Here is a 24,933-nt window from a genome sequence, read left to right on the forward strand (position 1 = left end):
TCCTGCAAAGTTAAGTATATGCTTTATGCATGTGAGGGATCTTAATGGCTGCTCTAACTTGCCTTGACTAGTAACAGCCCTCAGGGAACGGTTATATCAGCCTGTCAAGGTTCCTTCCCCACTCTGAACTCTAGGGTACAGATGTGGGGACCTGCATGAAAGACCCCCTAAGCTTATTCTTACCAGCTTAGGTCAAAAACTTCCAAGGTACAAACTTTGCCTTGTCCTTGAACCCTATGCTGCCATCACCAAGCGTGGTGAACAAAGAACAGGGAAAGAGACCACTTGGAGACGTCTTCCCCCCAAAATATCCCCTCAAGCCCGACACCCCCTTTCCTGGGGAAGGCTTGATAAAAATCCTCACCAATTTGCATAGGTGAACACAGACCCAAACCCTTGGATCTTAGGAACAATGAAAAAGCAATCAGGTTCTTAAAAGAAGAATTTTAATTAAAGTAAAAGAATCACCTCTGTAAAATCAGGATGGTAAATACCTTACAGGGTAATCAGATTCAAAACATAGAGAATCCCTCTAGGCAAAACCTTAAGTTACAAAAAGACAAAAAAACCCAGGAATATACATTCCCTCCAGCACAGCTATTTTAACAGCCATTAAACAAAAGGAAATCTAATGCATTTCTAGCTAGATTACTTACTAATTTAAGGAGTTATGAAGAGCATTCCTGATCTGTTCCCAGCAAAAGCATCACACAGACAGACCCTTTGTTTCCCCTCCCCTCCAGCTTTGAAAGTATCTTATCTCCTCATTGGTCATTTTGGTCAGGTGCCAGCGAGGTTATCTTAGCTTCTTAACCCTTTACAGGTGAAAGGGTTTTGCCTCTGGCCAGGAGGGATTTTATAGTTCTGTATACAGAAAGGTGGTTACCCTTCCCTTTATATAAATTACACAGCCAAAGATGTCAAGGGTACAACAGGTTTCAGAGTAGCAGCCGCGTTAGTCTGTATTCGCAAAAAGAAAAGGAGTACTTGTGGTACCTTAGAGACTAACCAATTTATTTGAGCATAAGCTTTCGTGAGCTGCAGCTCACTTAATCGGATGCAGTGTTCCAACCACACATTTAATGCCTCATGCCCACCAAGGATCACAAGGGAAGCAGGGAGCACAGAGCTGGCTCAACCTAACCAAAGATTCACCCAACCCAGCATTCTGTCCCTTTGTGCTACTAGACTATTGTAAATGGACCACAGCAGGGCCAGGATCTAGTCTACTTTGAGTCTTTGTTCTTAGCTACATAGCACAAGATAAACAAGAAGGTATCCAAGCTCTGATGTGTCCTGTACTGGAAGGATTGTTCTGCATCAACATGCCGGCTTCAGGTTCAAGGATGATTCTTTGCCAATATCCACACAGATCCAGGCTGCTAATGATTCTCTCCCCACATCAGAAATCTGAAGATTTTTCTGCACTGAAGCCTTTCTCCACAGCAATGCAAGGGCACTTGGATACTGAACTTGGCATCTGCTTCTTACACAAAGCCTTTAACTTTAGGGCTTTAACAGTAGGGCACCAGGGGGAAGGGCCTTTTCCAAACGGTATATGAAGCAGCAGAGAAATAACTAAACACCAACTTAGGTAAGATGTAACATCAAATGGCAAAAGCCAAGAGAACAAGTTCCTCAAATTGTACATCATATTAAAAGGTAGTTAGGACTCTGTAGTTTATATTTTGATTTATATTTATTTCTAGAGTTAAAATCCAGTTTACAGTTTTACATAATTGTAGAAAACCATCGTTGAATTGTCTGATTAACAATGTTTATATAATCTCATTCCCCTAGCTGCTTCAATTAAATAATTAAATTTCCATCAGTTAAAAAAGTTAAACATTTGTATTAAAAAATATTCATCTGAACTTATCTACCCCAGATCCCCCAAAAGCCCACTTTTAATTACTGTAATTTTAATGGATTTTAATTTTGTTCAACTTCTTTATGCTCAGGAGCATGAGCACCAAATTCTGCCCATGGGGACACTTGTTCTTCCACTGCCTGCCACCATTCACCACATTGTGCACGAACAAGGTTACATTTCTTCAGGAGCTAATACTGGGATACATGTTGCCGCAACAATACTTAGCATTTATATAGCACTTTACAAACATCAGTCAATCCTCGGCAACAACAATGTGAGATAGGTAGGCAGGCAAGCAGGCGTGCATTACTTGCAACAAGCATGGTAAGTGCTTCCCCAGTACTGTTAACTAATTAACTAACAGTACTGTCAATAACAGGCCTACTTCTTCACTTTACTAGGTTGTTATTCAGGAATGTTCAAACAGAAAGGCACTTCAATGTTCACAATAGAAAGTAGAGAATCTAAGCTCCAAAACATTCTAGCCCTACTTCATGCCTTGTCAGAACCCACTCTTTTACTGGTTCAGAATTTCTTGCTCTGCCTGCCAATCCACAACAAAGTAACAAGAGATCAAAACGTTCCAAAGGTAGTTCTCTTAAGACATTACAACTTAAATAGGAATTTAAAACATATGCAAACCTTGAAGGGAACATTCAACTATTATTATCCAACTTGTTTCACCCTCTTGCCTCATTCCACAGATAGCAATAATACAAGTGTGCATGTGTAAGACTGAAAAATCACTTCATAATCTGATCTAAGTGTTGGACAGCTTGCCTTTTACACTCTAATGGAAAACTAAAGATTTAGTTTTAGATTTAGGGGCTCAAGGCACATTAGTGAACTGACTGATCTGAGAAGACTTTGGCACCTCACAGGATCTGTGGACAATCAAGGACAGTGTACTTTTACACAGTCCCAAAGAATGGGGGATACATTTTTTTTTACCTCAAGATAACATCAAAGAGTTATTTCAGGCTCTGCGCTCACAGAAGAAAAACATTTGCATATATAAATGAACAATTATTTTCCACTCAAAATGCATCTTCCGTCAACGGACTATCTTGTACACAGGGTCTCCAACCTGAAGCGTTCCAGTTTTATCAATTCCATAATACCATCCAAACCAAGGGTGGGATTTGTAAAGATGTCGCTCAGAAGGATCACACAAACGGTAACTGCACAGAGAAAATGATCATTATTAATCACTCAAGGAAAAACACAGCTTCAAGAAGTAGAGAAAAAAAAAGGGGGGGGTTGTTTTAAGTTGGAGGAAACACAACAGAATAAGAAAAGGAGTACTTGTGGCACCTTAGAGACTAACCAATTTATTTGAGCATGCGCTTTCGTGAGCTACAGCTCACTTCATCGGATGCATACCGTGGAAACTGCAGCAGACTTTATATACACACAGAGAATATGAAACAATACCTCCTCTCACCCCACTGTCCTGCTGGTAATAGCTTATCTAAAGTGATCATCAGGTTGGGCCATTTCCAGCACAAATCCAGGTTCTCTCACCCTCCACCCCCCACACAAATTCACTCTCCTGCTGGTGATAGCCCATCCAAAGTGACAACTCTTTACACAATGTGCATGATAATCAAGTTGGGCCATTTCCTGCACAAATCCAGGTTCTCTCACCCCCTCACCCCCCTCCCAAAAACCACACACACAAACTCACTATCCTGCTGGTAATAGCTCATCCAAAGTGACCACTCTCCCTACAATGTGCATGATAATCAAGTTGGGCCATTTCCTGCACAAATCCAGGTTCTCTCACCCCCTCACCCCCCTCCCAAAAACCACACACACAGACTCACTCTCCTGCTGGTAATAGCTCATCCAAACTGACCACTCTCCAAGTTTAAATCCAAGTTAAACCAGAACATCTGGGGGGGGGGGGTAGGAAAAAACAAGGGGAAATAGGCTACCTTGCATAATGACTTAGCCACTCCCAGTCTCTATTTAAGCCTAAATTAATAGTATCCAATTTGCAAATGAATTCCAATTCAGCAGTTTCTCGCTGGAGTCTGGATTTGAAGTTTTTTTGTTTTAAGATAGCGACCTTCATGTCTGTGATTGCGTGACCAGAGAGATTGAAGCGTTCTCCGACTGGTTTATGAATGTTGTTATATAATGAACTTATATAAGTACCCAGATTCTGTGTATGTGTTTAAGACATAAATAGAATCCACAGACATTATGCCCTAGGTAACAGAGGTTAATGGGGTTTTTTGAAGTAACTTTAATATCATCCCTTCATTGTAAATTAGCAGTAGATCATGTTCTGGGATACTCTTCACTCATCTCTCTTCATACCACTACCACTATTTAAAAAAAACTGAACAAAAACTTAAACACTTAAAGAAATATGAAGCATTTAAATACACAAGCAGCCCAGCACATATGGGCTGCCCTACAGTAGTGCACCCTGGACAAATGCAGTGGCAGAAAATAAATGGTTATAAATAAATAGGTCTGTTTCAAGGTTCCATGGAATTATGAAGAGTAAAGGTAATTTTTGTTGAAGTACAATAAGATGTGAATAAAGTTTTATGGCACATCAAAAATTTAGGATGGAATAGTCAATAGATTTTCTTTTGGCAAACACAATGAACTGAACTTAGTGAGGCTACTGCTGTGAGTAAATTATCTCACACACGCATAACAGTTTTCGGGGCTTAAGTACCAGTACAGTTTAAATAGCAGTAAACTAGTTAACACTGCTGGAAGGAGATTATCTGGGTGCACTGACAGATCTGACAATTCAATTCTTAGTTCAGCGTGCAGAGGCAGGGAAGAAAGCTGATAAGATGCTGGCTGTATTAAGGGTCCAAAACTGCAGACCCTTACACACTTGCCTAATTTTACTACTGTGAGTAATCCCATTGATTTCAAGAGAAAGTTAAGGATGATTGGGGTAAGTTATTGCAAGATTGGGGCCTTGAAGTATACAAGTCAAAGGACACATGGCTTTACAGGGCGAAGGTTAGAGAACACTTGAAGTATGCTCTCTCATTTTGGTCATTTTAATGGATGCAAGCTAGTTAGACGGGTGACAATGTTGGACAGATAAGATAATTAATGGAATGGAGCAGCTCACATGAGAGACTGACTGATCATTGTCACGCACACAAGTAGCTGAAAGCCCCAAGCTATTGAATGGGTCTGACAGTTGGGCCAAATAACTCACCATCTGTGAAAAAAAATGAGGAGTCCTTTTGGCACCAGATTAACAAATTTATTTGGGCATAAGCTTTCGTGGGCTAGAACCCACTTCATCAGATGTATGAAGTAAAAGATACAGTATAAATACATGAAAGGATGTGGGTTGCTTTACCAAGTGTTAGGTCAGTCTAACGAGATAAATCAATTAACACAAGGATACCATGGGAGGAGAAATAAATTTTGAAGGGGTAAGAGAGTAGTCCATTACAGACAGTTGACAAGAAGGTGTGAGTAACAGTAGGGAGAAATTAGCATTGGGGAAATTAAGTTTAGATTTGGTAATGACCCAACCACACCCAGTCTTTATTCAGGCCTAATCTGATGGTATCTAGTTTGTAAATTAATTCCAGTTCTGCAGCTTCACGTTGGAGTCTGTTTTTGAAGTTTTTTGTTGAAGAATTGCCACTTTGAGGTCTGTTATTGAGTGACCAGAGAGATGAAGTGTTCTCCTACTGGTTTTTGAATGTTATGATTCCTGATGTCTGATTTGTGTCCATATATTCTTTTGCGTAGAGACTGCCATGTTTGGCCAATGTACTTGGCAGAAGGGCATTGCTGGCACATGATGGCATAGATCACATTGGTAGATATATATCCTTTCATGTATTTATACCTGCTCCTGTATCTTTTACTTCACACATCTGATGAAGTGAGTTCTAGCCCACAAAAGTTTACGCCCAAATAAAAGTGTTAGTCTCTAAAGTGTCAGAAGGACGCCTCGATTTTTTTTGCTGATACAGACTAACATGGCTACCACTGAAACCTGTCACCATCTGTGTGCAGTCTCCCTCAAAGAACCAATGAAACCGTTGCATGCAAATTAGATGTAGACTAAGGGTGATGACTGGTTGCGTTACCTGTGGTATCACAATGGTCTAGGGACTTTTGGCATGGATGCTTAACTATAGCTGTACACCACATGGGTGTATTTCGTAAAGTCAAAATGGCTCAGAACTTAAAAACTGGCCAGCACTTCTGGTGATGATTGAACCTGATGATATTCTAAACAAAGAGAGCTCTCAGCCATGTTTTTAACTGTTTCCATCACTTCACACTGACTCAACAGACATTCTAGGGTTCACTGTGACATTCCTGTAATCTATTATATAGACTACACACACTGCAACCTTAATAAAGTCAAGCACTCAGTAGTCAGAAAATGCCAGAATAAAGGTTGCCTGTGCTATCTTAATTTGGGTATGCATCATGACAGTCTTTAATTACATGATCACTATTATTTTTTCCTCCCTCCATCCCACTACTTCTCAGTCCCAGTATTCTTGCCCAGCCAGTCCCAGAATCTACTAACTCCTCATCCCATCTTAGTTTCCTCCCTCTCCCATCTACTAGCTCCCAGTCTTCCTTCCTCGGCTCCCAGCTGCAGTCTCCTTGCAAGCCAATTGCAGTCCGTCCATTTTCTCCCCTCTCCATCTCCTTGCCCAACCAGTCTCAATTCCCTCCCCTGCCAACTACCAGTCCCCCTCCTTTCCTGCCCCACCAGTCTCCAGTCCCAATTTCTACCCCCACCTCCCACAGGTCCAGCTCTTGTCCACTCTGCATTCAAATCTGAATCAGGCAGTTTCCTCCTCCACTATGCCCCAGCCCAGCAGGGGTTCATTTAGAGCACAGGAGAGAAAGTCTCCCTGCTCTCAGTTCAGGTGTCCAGACCTGGACCTAGGCCCATCCGACAGCAGCCCAAAGCTTGAATTGCAGGAGAAGTCCTGCTCAGCCTCAGGCTGGAGAATGACTAGTGCAGACAGAATCTTCAGGGAATGTATCTGGTAAAATTCTATGAAGTCTCTACTGAAAGTTTTCAAAGGCTTATAATTTGGCCTCATATGGGAGGATTTTCACAGGGATAGCAAGAGGCACATTCCTGAAATAAAGCCCCACCACCACATGTGAAGACCCTCATCTAAAGCATGGGGGCACTAGAGCTTTACAAAGAAAAGATCACCAAAGTTTGGGGGAGGGAGGAGTGTTAAATATGGGGAAAACATTTTTCTCTAGCCTCATTCTCAGAAATGGCTAAATCTCTGGCTAAAATCCAACCCCACTCTCTCCCAAACAACAAAAACAAAGCCTGCCTAAGGCAGACACCTACCATGCAAAACTTCAGCCCAAGTAGTTAAAGTTTGGCAAAGTTATAAGTAACTGAAAAAGGGTTCTTCAAATGGGAAGTGTGAGGCGACCTTAAGAAAGGTGATGCTACTTGCATCACCAATAATACTCTTTGTCTCTAACACACACACACACACACACACTTTAGTTTATCTATTTGTAGGACAGATATAAATGATTACCAGCTACAATTAGACAGTTAAATTATGCAATGTAAAAGATTGTATACTTTGGGTCCAGTCTTTGCCTAGACTATACAGGCGCACTATACTGAAAAGTGGATCAAGGAGTCCTATATATAGGATGTGGGTGGAGGAGAGTTTTAATGAGTCCTCTTTTCAATATAGTGCATAGGCAAGGACTGAACCCAAAAGTTTGCAATTTAAAAGGTTGTATAAGTACACGCAACACACGTTTCAAATGCCTTCTTTTTAAGATAACTGCTGAATCAAGATGAGACGCTATTATTTTTGCTACCTTTTCAGTGTTTCCAGTGGCTCCTTTCTGTCAATGATCCCAGTTTCCGGATCAACAGTTGTTAAAATACACCTGTAATGATGGACAATGTTAGGCAACAGCAGTTACTCAATATTTATTTGTCCTTCAAGTATATTCTTAAACCCTTACCTGGGGCAAGCCATTGTCCCTTTCATCTGCACATTACCAATTTGAATCTTATTCCAGGAATCCTAAGGGAAATGTAAACATTGATATAATATTATATTTTCACAATGTTTGCATTTAAATATTTCCCAGAAGTTGGCTTTGAGCACGGTCATTACTATAAGACGAAGCATCATTTTACAGCATCATGCTTTCTTGCATCCTCATAATAAGAGCTAGAATAGATATGCTATTATTTTTAATAAAACATGTTATCATTGCATTTGTCAACATCAGTATATTAATCATCTACTCAAAGCAGACTGATCAGTTTTTCAAAAGTTACAGGGTCAGCTGCATGCATTACCAAATTGCTTCAGATACACGCCACTAAAAGGTGACAACCAGGTCATTTAAAATGTGCCTGTCTTAAACCAGACATGGTTTTTATTAAAAACCCGTAATTTACCAAACATAAAATGCAGGTTAATACAAAAAGGGAGAACCAAAAAAGCCTTCTGCAGAGTGTATTTTCTAGTCATAAGTGTTTGTGTTCCGATTTCACAATTGATAATTAACACTGTATTTAATCTAAAAAATTTTAAGTTAACTACAGTTTCACAAAACGTTATCAATGAAAACAAGCAAAGTCAGTCTTCACTTATCAGCCCAGAAGATTCCTAATGCAATCCTACTTGGAAGACAGAGGCACAATCCTGCAATGGGAATTTTAGGTCCTCAGGAGCAAAGAGGAACTCTCCAGAGTGAACCCAAACATGTAAAATCTGCACCACTCCACCATGTAAACCCACAGTTTTATCTACACTAATTAAATGTTGAAAGTTAGAGAACCAATAAATATGCAGCAGTTATGGTACTATTGGACCATCAGAATGAGCTTTTATTTATAAGCAAAATGTGATAAAATATCACACACACTCACTCCCAAATTTTTTTTTCCTCTATCATTAGACGTCTTATACTGTACATAAGATTTCCCATTTGAGGTCTAAAGGCAAGCATGAAGTCCCAGCCTCACATTTTCAATACATTCATTTTATGCTTCACTAGGTTGCATAAATATCAATTAATATCCACAAACCTATTATCTCCCTTTAAACTTTGCAAGCATTTATAGTATAATTTCTAAGGCTCTATTTGTACCTGGGAGTCAGCGACTGGTGGCCAGATGTGCCAGGGCAAATCCCAAGATAGCTGCTTTCCTTATATGTATTTGGGGTTTACACCATTGCAGCTACACCAGTCACTGGCTATTGATGGCTAAATCAGAGTTAATCCCAAGTACAGCCAAGGCTTTAGATGTTCTTTGGACTCTATATCCCAAGGAAATAGGGTTCTGAAGAACACATCCAACACTCAGAACAAATAGCAATTAAAGTACTGTAGATCAGGGTTTTTCAAACTTTGGGTTGCGACCCACTACTGGGTCACGGCACGTAGGCTCTGGGTCGCTCTGGTCAGCACCACCGACCGGGACGTTAAAAGTTCTGTCAGCAGTGCTGCCCAGCTAAGGCAGGCTAGTGCCTATCTGTTTTGACACTGCGCTGAGCCCTGGAAGTAGCCAGCAGTGGGTCCAGCTTCTAGGCAGGGGGGCCACGGGGCTCCGCGCACTGCCCCCACCCCAGGCACTGGCTCCGCACTCCCATTGGCTGGGAACCACCAATGGGAACTGGGGGGGTGGAGGGGAGACGGTGCCTGCAGGAGAGAGTTGCGTGAAGCCGCTTTTGCACCTCTGCCTAGGAGCCGGACCTGCTGCTGGCCACTTCCGGGGCGCAGCGCAGTCCGCGGTGCCAGGACAGGCGGGAAGCCTGCCTCTGCATCCTGGCTGTGCTGCTGACCGGGAGCCACCAGAGGTAACTCCGCACCCCAATCCCCTGCCCCAGCCCTGAGCTCCCCCACAAACCTGGAACCCCTTCCTGCATCCCAAACTCCTCATCCCCAGCCCCAGCCCAGAGCCTGCACCCCAGCCCAGAGCCCTGACCTCCTCCTGACCCCCAACCCCTCTGCCCCAGCCTTGAGCCCCTCTCACAACCCCGATCCCCTCATCCCCAGCTCCACTGGGTGGCGGGCATCAACAATTTTCTTCAACTGGGTCCCCAGAAAAAAAAGTTTTAAAATCACTGCTGCAGATCATTTACCTCCTCATAAGCACTGCAACCCGTAACCACAATATTTGGTCTGAAGTTCTGTATTTTAACTTTCTTCTCCAGCCTAGTATTTAGATCTTCCAACGAAGCTTCTGAGAGGATCATGGCCGGGCTGCAGTCAGGATAGGCAATCTACAAAAATGAAGGCAAATAAATCCTAATGCTCCTACAAGAAAATGCTTCTCACCAGTCAAAGTCTGCAGAACTTTCGATGGCCAAGAAACAGATAACTGTGAACTGATGGCCATATATTTAGCCACATAGTTTTATGTTGTTGTAGTCACATTCTTAAGACTCAGGGGCAGTATTTTGAGAAGTGAAATAATTTGCCCCTTCCCAGCATAGTAGCCATTGTAAATTAATAGTAAAGTTTGACCAAATACAAATTTCCATTTATAAGTTGTTTATAAAAGATCAATAATAGATAGAAGAATATTACAGACACAAGTTTTCCGTGTTGCAGGTATCAGTAGAAGATATTACAGAAGGTTATAAGCAACCCATTGAGTTGTTGGACTCTAACAATCTCTAATCAATTAACCATTTGATAAAACATCTATTAATCATTTACTACTATTTTATAAAATGATTTATAAATGGAATTTTCATATAAAAGGTGACCCCTATTTAATTACAAACAAAGTCCAGAACTATTATTTTTCTAATTTTTTTCCTGCAAGTCAAGTGTTTCCTTCAGCCCACAGAGAGCCTAGTTCCTAATTCTCTACCCTTCTTTGCATACCACTTGGTCAGCATGAAGTTTATTTGCATATTTATAGTTCTCTGCCTAGGGATGTCTTTCTCTGGAGTGTCAGAAAAAAAGACAATTCCCTTTCCTGTCCCCAGTCTTACAAATAGCAAACTGACTATGTTTTTCAATATTTCCTTATTTCAATCTATATCAAATGAGATTTTCTGATAGACTGAATCCACTCTATCACAAACTCTGGGTAAGAGATTTACTCAACAAACATTATCAAAATTAAGTTGCAATTGATCATTAATGGCACTGACTTTTTGTCATGGAGGCTGCCACTTTGGCAAAAAGCGTTACTAAATAATACTTTAAGAAAACTCCCTCTGCACACATCCGTACATGGGACAAGCGTAAGAGACTTTGGAGGCAGTTTTCAGGAGAGTTTCAGTGCACACTGAAAGTCTCCCTTCCCTCCCAAACCATCCTTTTTCCCTTGCACACATTGTACAAAATCTGTAAAGTGACAGGTAGTCTCTACCTCCCCTCTCTCAAATAAGTGAAAATGTGCAATGAAATTTGTTTACATTGCTCTATCCTCCACATTAACATCAACAGCACCACGCTGTGCTCCCTGTGTACCTGCATCTGCCCAATTAGCACCTTACAGTATCTTCTGTTTCAGCGAGCGCTTCATTGAAACCATTACCCCTCTTAATGGTCTTAATTAGTCTTCATTTACTTGTCAAGAAGACGCACACAGAGAGTAGAGATTTTAATATAACTCCTTGTACATGTTTTCTGTTTAAGCAACAACACCAGGTAAAATGCTGATGCTCAATAAACAACAACACTCACAGCTGCAGGGCAGGGTACTCAATCTGCATCTCCATGCACTACCAGAGCCAACTATGCTCCAGGGGGAACTCTTACCTGGAGAAGGAGAGATACTGTTTTCAACACCCAGCTCCCTTGAGGATTTTGCTTAGGGGAGGTACAGTGGAGGATGGGAACGAGACGGAGGAAGGGCAGCTGTCCATTCCTGACCCCAGGAAGCAGAGGCTGCCAAAGGAGTGCACTGATTTAGCACATCACCCAACTTCCCTGCCCTTGTACCCGGTTTCTAATGCAGTGGTTGCAGGCCCACTCCAAGGGAGAGGGGATTGTGGGCAGCTTGTGCTGCCATAACCCTCTTTTGTGTGGGCTTTCCTCAGTGGAAGCACTAACCCTCTGATTAACACAGGGCTCAATCCAGCCACTATAGTATCTGTAAACAAAATAGAAGTAAAGACCGTTCATATTAGAACAGTGCTGCACAGAACCGGGGATAGAGACAGCAGAGGGAGTTTCAGGACACATTGAATTTATCAATAAACTGCCTTCAAAAACCCCAGCATCTCTCATTCATTAAAGTGCATCAGGAGTTCCCCTTAGTCACGTGCTGGGTCACTTCTTGTCAAAATGACAGCCTCAGATTCTGTAGCTCTTCGTGTTCAATAACTTTAATTGATTTAAAACACCATTTAAGCAAGCGAGCAAACTCATGGGACTGCTCATATGCATGAAGTAGGTATTTCAGTATGACCAGGCTTCCCCATAGAACAAGTATTACAATAGGAGGGTTGGGTGGGAAGGAAGACACACACAAAAAAGGATTATCGAGGAAAACTTTCACCTAACCTCATCTGTGGATCGGAAAGTGGTGAATACGTCTCTGGACTTCCTAGGGGCCATGTGTGGCTCAAAATGCACCAGTCGATATGACTGTGTATTCAAGAAGGTGGTGAACCACTGAGCTGCCTCATCTCCACAGTCCCTGCCTTGGATATCCAATCCAAACAGCCTAAAAGAAGCGTGAGATAGTTTAAAAGCAGAGAACTCAAGTGGACTTATTTTCATCTCCACAATCCAAAATCAAACATCTTGCTTTTATAAAACAAAGAAAAAGATGCCGTCAATGAGCTCTCTGAGTGACGATAAAGAGATTAAATATGGAATTTTTGGATTCCGACTAATTGTAAGTTCAATTCTGGACCCACTAATACATTCTGTGCAAATGTTTAAAAAATCCAAACAAATCCAGTACACGCAACACCAGTTCCTTGCAGACAAGCAACCAGAACAGTGGTACTGATAAATACAGTAATCAAATTTCCCACCTGTTAGGGACTGAACAAGTTAGGCTGAGTTAACTGTTACACAACATCCATTTGCCATGCTAGATTTAAAAGAAAAAAGTGAGATTTATTCTACACACTTGTGTCAATAATACCAAGTATAATTCCACTCCATTTTTCATTTTTAAAAGACAGAAAACCTTTACCAAAAGATACACCAATTTAGATTTGATCAATTTAAGCAAGCGAATGACAGTTTCCAAGAGCAGTTAGTCACTGTCGATCAACATTTGTTAATCCCATCCCTTGTGATTAAGGAAGTGTTGCCTCAAATTCTAGGGGCATAAGAATTTAGACAAAAATGAGAGATTATGCCACCTAAAGATTACATCAGGTGACACTTTTATCACCACAAAGATAGTCTTTCTGTTCCTTAAGCATTTTTTATTAAGGGGCAAGGATAGACGATACCATAGTTAAGGCTGCAAGATGGTTTCTGTTTAAAGCGGATATTGCGTCCTTTTTTTAAATCCACATACTCAGTCAAATCAGCTTGAGAATGGGTTTGTCAATTCAGAAGCCAGAGTAGAGTGCGTGAAACAAATTTAGAGTCATTTGATCCTGCAGTTCCTGACAAAATAACCCCTCATTTTGGGGGAGGGCTGTGTAAGTCCAACATTTTCCCAACACAGGAAGGTAAAAATAGGGTGATATATGAAACTTGTCTCTCTGAAGTACCCCTTATTATAAATGTGTGCAAAGCCCTGAGTTATGGAATGAGATAGAATCACAGAACCATAGGGTCAGAAGGGACAACAAGGATCATCTAGTTAGGGGGCCCTACCAACAGGACAACAACTATAATGGCTACCATAGTCCTCTGACACCATTTCTCGGCCTGCGTGGAGTAAGGGGTGGGGACAGAAGGAATCAGAAACTCCTGCTGAGGCAAATAGTGAGGCTGGTGTATGGGGTGAGCTAAACAAGTGACCAACCAGAGCTGCACAGCCCCCAACACTGCACAGCCTGAGACATTGTTTTAGTTTCAGTTTTAAAACTTAACTGTGGGAGCTACCCCTGGAGTCCCTGTGAGAATCCCACTGCCCACAAAGGGAATCGAGCTCTATGGCAGTTAGAGTTGCCAGACATCCAGTTTTCGACTGGAAAGCCCAGTCAAAAAGGGACCCTTGTGGCTCCGGTCAACATGGCCTACTGAGCCACTAAAAGTCTGGTCGGTGGCACACCGGTGGCTCCCTGCCTGCCCTAGCTCCACATGGTTCCCAGAAGCAGCCACCAGGTCCCTGCGGCCCCTAAGCGCATGGGCAGCCAGGGCGGCACCGCACACTGCCCTGCCCCCAGAGCTGGCTCCACAGCTCCCATTGGCCGGGAACCACGACCAATGGTAGCTGCGGGGGCGGTGCCTGCAGATGCCAGGGCAGGGCATGGAGCCTCCCTGGCCCCCCATGTGCCATGGGGCTGCAGAGACCTGGTGGCTGCTTCCTGGGAGCTGCAGTAAGTTCACATGGGGGTCCCAAAATATGTAGCATGGGGAGTGGAGGTTGTTGTTTTTGTATAAACACCCCAATGCAGATTCACTCTATCATGACAGAATGGCAGCCAAGACATATTGAAGGGGTGTTGTGATTGTGACCCCATGCACCAGATCGCAATGCTGCTCACGCGAGTGGGTGAAGTTCTTTCAATTCATGCACAAATCTGCACCAGTGAATGAGTAGACAGAGACAGTCCTCACACACAGTTGAGATTTATGTTGCCTTCCCAATAGAGTCAAGAAGAAAGGAGAGTACTGGCCAGGTACAGAAACTAATTCCTTTTCCAATAGGAGTTAACAAGCTGGGATGCAAATTTACTGCAGAGATATGTATTGCAGGGAACATCACTGAAGTGTATTCTTATTCAAATTAGAAGACAGGGGCCCAGAAGTGTATGTCTGCGTAGGGTCTGATGATGGATTAATCCAGCCCTGCAGGCCAGTGGCTCTCAACTTTCCAGACTAGTGTACCACTTTCAGGAGTCTGATTCGTCTTGCGGACCCCAAGTTTCACCTCACTTAAAAACTACTTTCTTACAAAATCAGACATCAAAATACCAAAGTTTCACAGTACGCTATTACTGAAAAGTTGCTTACTTTCTCATTTTTACCATATAAATTATAAAATAAATCAACGGGAATATAAATATTGTATTTACATTTCAGCATACAGTATATAGAGCAGTATAAACAAGTCATTGTCTCTATGAATTTTTAGTACTGACTTTGCTAGTGCTTTTTATATACCTGTTGTAAAACTAGGCAAATGTCTAGATGAGTTGATATACCCTCTGGAAAACGTCTGTGTAACCAAAGAGATACACATACCCTTGGTTGAGAACCACTGCTGCAGGCTAAGGATAGGGGGAGTCAGCATAGCATGAGCCCTGGTGGGAGTCTCGGATGGAGAGACTGCACAGAGGGACAGGAACCTACGGGGAGCTCTTCTCTCCATCAGGGCAAGGAAACAAACCTATGGGGGCCCCTCTTCCCCAGCCCAAGAAGCTCTAGGACCACCCTTTGTCCCAGTGCAGTCCTGAGGGAGGTTACTCAGCAACTTACCTCTCTGGCTGCTACCCTAGAGACTCCAGCTCCAAGCCCTGTCGCAAGGAAAACCTGCTTGGCACTGTCACAGGGCTTTCCCAAGGCAGGCTGCCTGCCAGGGGAGGAGGAGAGTTGCAGATCCATCTGTCTCACAGCCCTAGCTCTTTGCCCTTCACCCTCCACTGCCAGCAGCTCCACCTCCCTTCCCCTATTTCAGGCTGCAGGACAGGGGCCCCAGCCCTGCCTCCCAGCACAGAAAGTTCCCAACTGGGTGGACACAAGCAGCCCACAGGAGATTCCAAAGGAGCCCAGTGGTGGTGCTAGCAATTTTTGGGCTACTTTTTCACATAATCAGAAAGCCTGATAGAAGACAGGAGAGGACCCTGCCCCTGCAGCCCCCAGGTAAGAGGGCTAAGAGGGGTAAGAGGGCTTTTTTGTTTAAGCTGGCCAACAACACAGCACTGCAACACTCCATCTCAGGACTCAGCCTTAACATAGAATTTGCCTAAGAAGGTGCCAGGGATGGAGCCGGGGGTTAGGATGAGTTGCGAGTGTTGGGAAGTTAGGGAATGATATATTTTTTACTTATTTATTTACTTATGATATAACCTTAACCCCTTCCTTCCCCAGATCCTATTTTCCTGTACCCAATAAAGTCCCCCTTTGCTATGCTGTTATTTTGGGTGTGTCAATCCTTTGCAGGGGGTTGTGTTTGTTTGCTTTATTGTCCCTTGTATAGTGGGCTTTATATTTCTTGCTGGCTACCACTACCATTTAATTCTCTCAAAGAACAGCAGAGCAATGAGTCACAGTGGGTGGAGGCACCAGGCACCAGAAAAGAACCCAGAACCTAATCCTGGAAGGAAAAAGAGGATACGTCACTCCGAACATCAGTGATAGCAAGCACCAAATAGAAGGGCGGGAGCTTGAACCACAGCACAGAAGAGGGACTACAAACATTTTTTTTTAAATGACATTTTCTCTGAAAAGTGAAATATTGTGGATCAGATCTTAGAATACATAGTAGACAGATTTTAAAAAGATAATGCTATTTTCCCCCCAAGCTTTCCATCATAAACAGCATCACTGTCAATTTATATCCATCTTATGTCAATTAAAAAGAAAAACTGAACTGCAACAGTTAATAGTAAAATAGTTAATAGTAGTTTCCATAGCAACAATTTACACTTAGAGTTGGCAAATATAGTTCCTTATAAAGCTGCTTTATTCTCAACGCCAGCAGCTAGAAGAATTGGTACTCTAATGTCTTCTGCTATCCAAAGGAGAAGCCCTTGGCACCACGCTCATGTGGGTTACCAACATTTAGAGCTGCCACAATATTCTTAAATGTAACTGACATTTTAACAGGGGAAAAGTGTTCTTCCCTTTTCTGCTAGGCACTGGCCATTTTCCAAGGTAGATTTCAGTACAGGTAAAATACCTAATGTCATAAATTCCAGTTTACCAATTCTATGTGATGTTGCACGTCACACAGAATTTGCTTATTGGAAATCAAGAAATAGCTACATACGTGACCAAGATTTTCAAATGCAAACACGCAGCCAAGCTAAATGCAGAATAGACAGTAAATAGGCATGAGTAATTTGGCAGATATAGTGTATAATCTCTGATAACCTTGATGTCCTCTCCGAAAATTTGACTTCAATAATAAGTGGACTTATTAAAAAATTAAGGCCAGAAGGAACCATTATGATAACATAGCCTGACCTCTTGCATAACACAGACCATAGCATTTCACCCAGTAATTCCTGCATCAAGCCCATTAAGGTACATTACACTTTCTTTGTAAAATACTGAAAGAAAAGCATATTAAATTAAAGTTAGTACTTCAAAAAGAAAAATCTTCCTCTAATACCTGCAATTGTGCACTGGATTCTTCCTGGAGAGTTTGACTGGAACACGCAGTTCCTTCATTTCTGGAGCATTCAGGGTTAAGTAGCCATTTTCACAGTTTACGGAAATCAGGACCAGCCGAGGCTCCTGTCGGGCAGTAACCATATGTCCATCCTCATTAATCAGAAGCCAAAACCTGCAATTTAAAAGGGAATGAAATATATTAAACATTTTACTTACACAGCACCATCAATGATCAAGACACTGGAGTGCAAAGAGAGAGATTTCCTGATGCACAGAGCTTAGACATTTTCTTCTTATCATAACTACTCAGGTTTTTCCTTAGCAAGTCTGATGTCCCTCCCCTTTATGCCCTGTACAATGCAGTGATGTCTCTCATTAAAAAAACTATTACTAAAACTAATAAGCTATAGCACAACTGGGGGCGGGTGGGGGAAATCCCCGGACAGCTCCGATCCCCAGCAGCTCCTCAGCTGCCACGGTTGGCAGGGGATCCCCCGAAGCTCCCCAGTCCGTGGGTGCTGGGGACCCCCAGAGCTCCCCAGCCACCAAGGGCAGTGGGTGGCTGGGGCATCCCAGGCAGCTCCTCAGCTAATGCTGCCGGTGGGAGAATCCCCCGGAGCTCCCCAGCTGCCACAGGCGGGGTCCCTCCCAGCCACAGCAGGGCAGGGTGCTCGACCCTCCTCCCTGCCCGTTTTGTCATGGACATTTTCAGTCAAAGTCAGAGACGGGTCACAGCTTCCCTGAATTTTTGTTAAATTGCCCCTGACCTGTCCCCGACTTTGACTAAAAACGTCCACGACAAAATCGTAGCCTTAAACATGAGAGTCGCATCTTGAGTTTTAGTCTCGATCTCCTTGGGTGAATCAGAGAGACCGGGTGGGTGAGGGAATCTCTTTTATTGGACCAACATCTGCTGGTGAGAGAGACAAGCCCTCAGAGCTAGGCAGAGCTCCCCTCCCAGCCAGGGAAAGGGCCTCCCCCTGGCACAGCCTCCCCCTGACTGCAAGGGGCTTCACTGGGGCCCTTGAAGCACGGGTCAACCTCTCACGCCGAACAACCTCTTCCCCTTCGCCTCCAGGGGGCGGCGGGGGCGAAGCGGGCAGCCACGGGGCGGCGGGCAGGGGCGACACGGCCTGAGTGGGGCGCTTCTAAGGGGCCTGGAGCTCCCGCAGCGCCCCGGCCCCCGGGCGGTACCTGTCCCGCATCTCCCCGCTGCGCAGCCCCAGCGCCGTCACCTCGGCCCGCCGCAGGGCCACCCCGCGGCAGGACTTCACCGGGTAGACGAAGAGGCCGGACACCGTCCCCACCCGCTGCAGCCGGGGGCTGCCCGCCCACCGCCCGGCCCAGCGCCACACCGCGGCCCCCAGGAGGGCGGCCAGGGCCAGCGCGCCGGCGGCGCCGAGCCAGGCGGCCTGGGACTGGGGCAGCGGCGGGAGGAGGCCGGAGCCCCCCAGGGCCCAGCTGGATCCGCTCATGGCGACTGAGGCGAGGGGGGCGGAGGCCGCGGCTGATGAGGACGGGGCGGGTCCGGGCTGCCACCGTCCCGCCCCTCCCTGCCGGGCCCCCCCCGCCGGGCCTCCCCCGGACCCTGCGCAGCCCCCGGGGCCGAGCGGTCCTGCCTCCCGCCCTCTCACCCCAGCCGGCCCCGCTCTCCAGGCGCTGGAAACAGCCGTTGCGAGGTTGCCGGGGCGGGAAAAGCCGCCGCCGCTGCCCCGGACCCACTCGCGCCGTGCAGAGCCTCCGCCCGCGCCCCTCGCCCGGGCATCGGCCTTCCTAGCTCAGCGCCCACGTCTCCTTGTCGGAAAGCTGGAAATCGCCCTCTAACGTCCATCGCCCCCGCCCCATATACCCCGACGGTTATGGCGGGACGGAGAGCCCCCTACTTCCCATTGCAGCGTGGAGACGGGCCTGTGGAGAGCCCCTCATCCTCGGGGGAAAGAACCTGGCTGTGGGTCTCGTTGACAAGGGGGTAAAGCCGCGAACCACTCCAGGGAAGTGAGTGGATTTCTAAAGGGGCGGTGGAAGCCCGGGAGATGAGACTGGAGGCATGTCTACGCGATAGGCTTAAGTGCACTTAAGTAAGTAGTGCGGGGGCTGAAGAGGGGCAGTGTGCTGGGCTGAGCGCTCAGCTAGCTCCCCCCGGGAGCCCACTTGCCCCCAAGGATCTCAGCTACCCGCTTTTGGCTAGGAACGGAGGGCAGCCTCCCCGGGCTTCTTGGCTCCCTAAGTGGGGAGCCTCCAGGCAGCAGCCAGGTTGGGAGCAGGGAGCCAGGGTTTCTTGTCAATTTCGTAGTTCCAGCACAGAGCTGTGAAATAGACAAGACAGGCAACTCTGGATGTAGTAAAACACTGTGTACATAGACACTGTCTCCTCCTAAGTACACTGACATAAGCCCTACTTCTCTCGGGAAGGTGGAGTTACTATGTGGGGGTAGTAGGGCACTTACATGAAGGGGACAAGGCTGTTGTGTATACACTGACATAATTAGGTAAACATAAACTGCCTTTCAAGGACCTAATTGTGTAGGGCAAACCAGGCCTCAGAATCTGCTGGTTGAGCCATGCAGAGGTTCTCCCTTGTCCACTGAGTCTCAGCTGGGATATCTAACATTACACTCACGGTTGATACTTTGTCCCCTTAGCCAGGAAAAAAAAGGTACAATTCTTGAACCTACAATTCTAGGTTCTGGCATAGTTATATATTTGCAACATGACTGATCATAGTCAGCTCACACCAGTTACTGTAAAATACCTTTACTATCATGTAACGCTCTTCACTGGGAGACCAATACCACTTGATAGTTGATTTCTCTGTAAAGTTTCCCTGAATCATTAATTTCCCACTTCAAAATTGGCCATGACAAATTTCCAACCAGCATCACACTGAGCTTACATATAGAAGCAAAGGCAAAACCTGTCCTTCTCTGAGGCACTCCACAGCCCATGTAACTCATGACTTGGCCCTGTGCCTGTTGTTGTCAGACATCACTGGTGTGGTGCTCTGATCAATGCTGATAACAGTCGGCTGCGTGTGTGTGTTCTCCCTGTGTGCTATCCCAGCTCTGCGCAGCTAGCTGGCACAGCAGATCTCGAGCAAACTGCCCAATGACCACAGACTCTAATAGGTACGAAGGCACCCAGCCAGGTTTATTGACAAATGAAACACAGTTTCTAGCTCCCCGGATCAGATGTCTACAGTTCTGCTAGTACAAATGTGGTCCCTGACAATGGACCGGCTCAGTCAGTGGCGGGATTTGCCACTGCACCTTAGGCCAGACAAAGACATCCACTCAGGGATGCATTCTTATACACAGGTACAAACCTGGTTACGCATCACTGAACTCACTCAGGTACAGCCCCTCTATGCATTAGGGTGTTGCCATTCTCCTGGTACAGGTTGGTTCGAACAAATAAGTCCATCCATCGTATTGTCTATCCATCATATTGTCCTGTCTTTAAGCTGGGTGTGCCTGTTCCTTGTTGTCTGTGTGGGATGTGTTTGTACCAAGCTGTTCTGATGCCGTCCTGGCTCACGTTCATCTTATTAGTGCTTACATGTGTATATGTGCTTTTAGCAGCCTTCCTCTTGCCAACTTCTGTGAGCAGGGCCTGCCTCTGGCTCACAGCCTAACTTTGCTTTATGTTAGCAACGTCTTGAACATTACTTCAGTTCAGGCCTCATACCGGGCCTCTGATACCAAGGGTTTTATGTCTCAGGGCCTCATCTTACTACACCCGTCTCCAAAAGCAGGACCAGAGGGAAAGGCAACAGATCACCATCAGACTGCAACTCCAAACTTTTCAGCATTGGTACACAAATCAGTTATGGGGAAGGATTTGTGCCTCTATTTCCAAGAAAACTCTAGGGAAGTCCTAGCCTGAAACAGATTCCCCACCAGGAATTCTTCCTGCCACACCTCATGGAGGAGTTCAACACCTGTACCACCCAAAAATAAGAGAGAAAAAGGAAAGGTGCCTGAACTGAAGATTGTATAGCCACCACCGATGTTCTTAATAATCAGAAACAGTATTTTATAGAAATAAAATGAGAATTATCTTTGCTTCCACCATAGCTTTACAAAGTTGATATGCTTTACATGTCGTTTTCAAGGGTGATCAAATGTACCATGGTGGATGGACAGGATGTTAGAACTGGTATGGATTAGGGAGGCACTGCTATAGAAGAGCTGAGCGTGCCCCCATGCAGGCTGGCACTGATGGTAGCATGCTGAGGGAGCCGAGAAAGCTGGATTGATACAGACAGGGCATTTGCTGTGAAGAAGGTCACATAATCACCATAAGATGTTCATTTCACTGTTTCAGAGGCTAGGAGAAATCTGTTCAGATTAGCTAGAGATAGCATCTGTATATTAAGAGATGAGCCTGAACTCTTAAGTATGTGGATGTTTTGCTCAATCCATTTATACACACAGAGGCCAGCTACCCAGTTGAGATCCAGACCCAAAATCCAGAAATTATTAGATTTTGGGGGGTTGGTTTAGGCCCATTTCTATTTTAAATACATCCTTCAGCCATGCCAGGTTAATACTGATGAGTTTTTGCCCAAGATCCATCATCAGTTTCCGCACACACCAAACAGCTGATGGGTGAGGCAGAGAATAGAGAATACTTCGGCTGCAAAGTGTAAGTAAACATTGGCTGCACATTCTGTTTGCTTCTTCAACACTCCAGAGCAAGAGATGGTATCACTGGATTAGGACTTTGGAAGAGGATAAGAAAGGCATGGCAGGTGGTAGGATGGTTTTGCCTTCTAGAGGAATTCTCCACTTTCAACTTCAGAAGAAAACGGGCTCTGCAGGGGCAGAATCTGATCCAATATTCACTGAAAGAATTGGAATTTTTAACACCTTCAACTTCAGTACTGGTACTTCTACACTGTCATCTTGTTTTGTCATGGCTATACATCTATCTGCATTTTCCTTTTCACTCTTCCACCACCAAGCCCTGTGATACACAACATAGAGCAGTTTCCATGTTCTTTGGAGACCGCAATAAAAAACTGAAGTTCATACAAATGACCCCTCCTGGCCGTAGGAAGTAGAAGGGCAAACATCTTGTACATTTCTAGACATGTAGGGAATAAAGGCTACTTTTACTTTAAGAGAGATATGACATCATAATGGCCTACAGGTTGTGATGCCAGATGCTTTTGACATCACAAAGAAACTCTTAGCAACTGTTTAAGCATACACATGACCATTTCATGATGGGGATAGATCTCCCCTGATTGGCAAAGCAAGAGCAGTGTCTGCTGAACCCTCTTGATTCCTCAGCTTGAACGTGTCAGAGTCAGCTCAAACAAACTCTCAGTTCAAAATCTCCAGGATTAGCTTGAAAGCTCCCAGTCCTGAAGCCCAGAAGGCAAGCAAAGAGGTAACAAGTTGGCTGAGAGCATTTCAGAAGCATTCTGACAACCAAAGCAGGATGGGTGACTGGAAAAGCTACATCAATACCATTCTAAAGGATAAGAACATTGAAGATGTAGCTATCGTGGGGCACAGTGACAACAAATCAGTATGGGCTTCCAAGCCAGGGGGCCTACTGGCTGCTATCTCACCTCAGGAAGTGGGGGTGATCATAGGCCATGACAGGAAGGGGTTCCTGCAGACAGGGATTACCATAGCTGGCAAGAAGTGCAGTGTAATCCGTGACTACTTGCTTGTGGAAAAAGATGCTGTGATGGACACCAGAACCAAGGAGGGTGACAGCAAGTCCATCTGTATTGGCAAGACCCCCAGAGCCCTGATCTTCCTCATGGGCAAAAAGGGAGTCCATGGAGGAGCCCTCAACAAGAAGGTGCATGAGATGATTGCAAGCATGAAAGCCCAGAATAGCTAGAGCAAAGGACATAGATACTGCTGTCCTGGGGGGCCCATGGAAAATGACCTTATCCTTGCTTTAAAAGAAAGGAAACAAATTCCTGATTTCACTTAACTGTCTCTTTGTCCGTTTCTTTCAGGTGGGATGGAGTAGGGTGGAGGAACTTGCTATTATTATACTAGCAACCTGCCTGCCCATCTCTTGAGGGGCTGTTGAACATGATTGTTACCCTTACTGTCCCTAGTCCCACCGGTCTGTCTCCAAGCCATCTTATGTGGTATGCTGACCATTTCCCACTCTCCCAGTTCTCCGTTAGCAATAGCTTTGAGAAAAGGGGGATTTGGTCTCTTTTACCGGCTAGTCTGTGATTGTCACTGTTTGAGGTCGTTACATCCTGCCCTTCTGCTATTGGTAATTGGAAAGTTCCTTGTTCCTCCTACAAATAGCCCCAAAGACTAAGGAATAGCAGCGGTATTTGGGACAGTCCATTTCTATTTTGTTTTGGATGATGTTCCATTAGGCAATTACTAACATGAACGACTCATTTTCTTTCATATTATGGCATTTTATTAACCAAAGCTCTGAATCATTTTCCATTAGAGGGTTTATTAAAGACAGAATCTAGCTAGTCCAATGAGTACTGGAACCCTGAAGGGTTGGGTACCACAAGCTGCACTTCTGCTATGTGTGCTGTGTACATGATAAGGCCACAGTTTGTACCACTGGAACTAGCCCAGCTAACTTGGGGAGCTAACTATTGATCATCCAGAGTTGGGCTATTATAGCAGCCTCCTGCTGCCAAACCTATTGACTGACCTGAATTCTGGGTGTGGAACCCACCAATTAATCTTTCACCTGCTCACTTCCCAAAACACTTCCATCACTGGGCATTTAACAGTAACTGTGGAAGGGAAGTGAGATTTTTTTAACTGATTTTTTTAAGCCACCCATACTTTGGGGTGAACATGGAGCCGGTTCCTTCCCCATTCAACCCTTTCTTTCCCATGATAAGTACTCTCATACCTCTTGCATCAGCTGGTCTCAGTTCTGTGACTCCTTCACACTCCACTAGCATGGCCTCCACAAGAGAAGGCCATGTTGTCTTTAGTGCTGAAGCACTTCCTCTTCCATTTCAGGAGGGGGCAGGTTATATATGTATATAGGGGCAGGTTAGGGTCTAATCAGGACAGTGCAAAAAGAGAGGAACGCTTTCTCCTTCTTCACAATCCAGCAGCCAACAAGAAGCAGAATTGGGTGCATTGGGCTGGGAGAATAAAGAAGAGCAAAGGAAAGGCACCTCCTCTCCAGATTTATCCCCTTTGGACAATATGTCCCACATTTTTTTTTTCTCCTGAAAGGCTGATAGATATATGCTCTAGCCAGACTAGGTACTACACTGCCAGGGCATTGAACCAGGGCATTGCCTGGGAACCAAACCTCTGGTCTCATTATAACGGGCGACTGTTTGCTCTGCCCGAACACCCCAACACACAAAGATTCCCCATTGTGCCAGGTGATGTTCTGTGCCAGCAGATCTCAATCCATTACACAATACCAAAGCACAGCATTATGGCACTCCACCCTCTGTAGCCTCAGGGTACCCCACTATGCCAGGAAAGCTCAACTCTCCACACTACCAAGACTGTTACACAATGGCACCCCACCTTCGCACCATGCTTATTGTCCGATCACTCAGCTTTCCAGGCCCATTGGGCCACAAATAAATCACTCTTGAAGAATGCACGAGGCCCCCATAGAAATAAGGTGTGAGCCAACATCATGGCAAAAATTAGACAGGCCATCCCCTA

General features: G+C 44.9%; 2 protein-coding genes across 3 annotated transcripts; one reads left to right on the plus strand and one right to left on the minus strand.

Moving 5' to 3' along the window:
• Positions 1-993: 993 nt before the first annotated feature.
• On the minus strand, positions 994-19,064 carry MTARC2 (mitochondrial amidoxime reducing component 2). 2 transcript variants are annotated; one of them, XM_048843242.2, is made up of 7 exons: positions 18,919-19,064; positions 17,283-17,456; positions 12,374-12,536; positions 9,991-10,131; positions 7,856-7,917; positions 7,706-7,777; positions 994-3,054 (listed from the first exon to the last, which is right to left on the minus strand). In XM_048843242.2, the coding sequence occupies exons 1-7, from the start codon at positions 19,047-19,049 to the stop codon at positions 2,928-2,930; spliced, it is 870 nt and encodes a 289-aa protein (XP_048699199.2). In that variant the 5' UTR covers positions 19,050-19,064; the 3' UTR covers positions 994-2,927. The 2 variants fall into 2 exon arrangements, with proteins under 2 accessions (XP_048699199.2, XP_048699198.2); XM_048843241.2 differs by lacking the exon at positions 18,919-19,064 and adding an exon at positions 18,479-18,774.
• Positions 19,065-22,725: 3,661 nt separating this feature from the next.
• Positions 22,726-23,143, plus strand: PFN3 (profilin 3). The gene has a single exon (XM_048843243.2). It carries the CDS (start codon positions 22,730-22,732, stop codon positions 23,141-23,143), a length of 414 nt encoding a protein of 137 aa, XP_048699200.1. The 5' UTR covers positions 22,726-22,729.
• The last annotated feature ends 1,790 nt before the right edge of the window (positions 23,144-24,933 follow it).

The sequence above is a fragment of the Caretta caretta genome, chromosome 3, assembly GCF_965140235.1.
Source record: "Caretta caretta isolate rCarCar2 chromosome 3, rCarCar1.hap1, whole genome shotgun sequence".
Classification (NCBI taxonomy): Eukaryota; Metazoa; Chordata; order Testudines; family Cheloniidae; genus Caretta; species Caretta caretta.

What these genes read in the sequence shown, in the direction of transcription:
- MTARC2 (XM_048843241.2), bottom strand. Translation starts at nt 18,759, where the DNA reads ATGAGCGGATCCAGCTGGGCCCTGGGGGGCTCCGGCCTCCTCCCGCCG. An exon ending in GTTGCAGTGCTTATGAGGAG is followed by an intron (nt 7,918 to 9,990) that starts GTAAATGATCTG and finishes CATTTCCCTTAG; the next exon opens with GATTCCTGGAATAAGATTCA. An exon ending in GGGACAATGGCTTGCCCCAG is followed by an intron (nt 7,778 to 7,855) that starts GTAAGGGTTTAA and finishes CCATCATTACAG; the next exon opens with GTGTATTTTAACAACTGTTG.
- PFN3 (XM_048843243.2), top strand. Translation starts at nt 22,730, where the DNA reads ATGGGTGACTGGAAAAGCTACATCAATACCATTCTAAAGGATAAGAAC.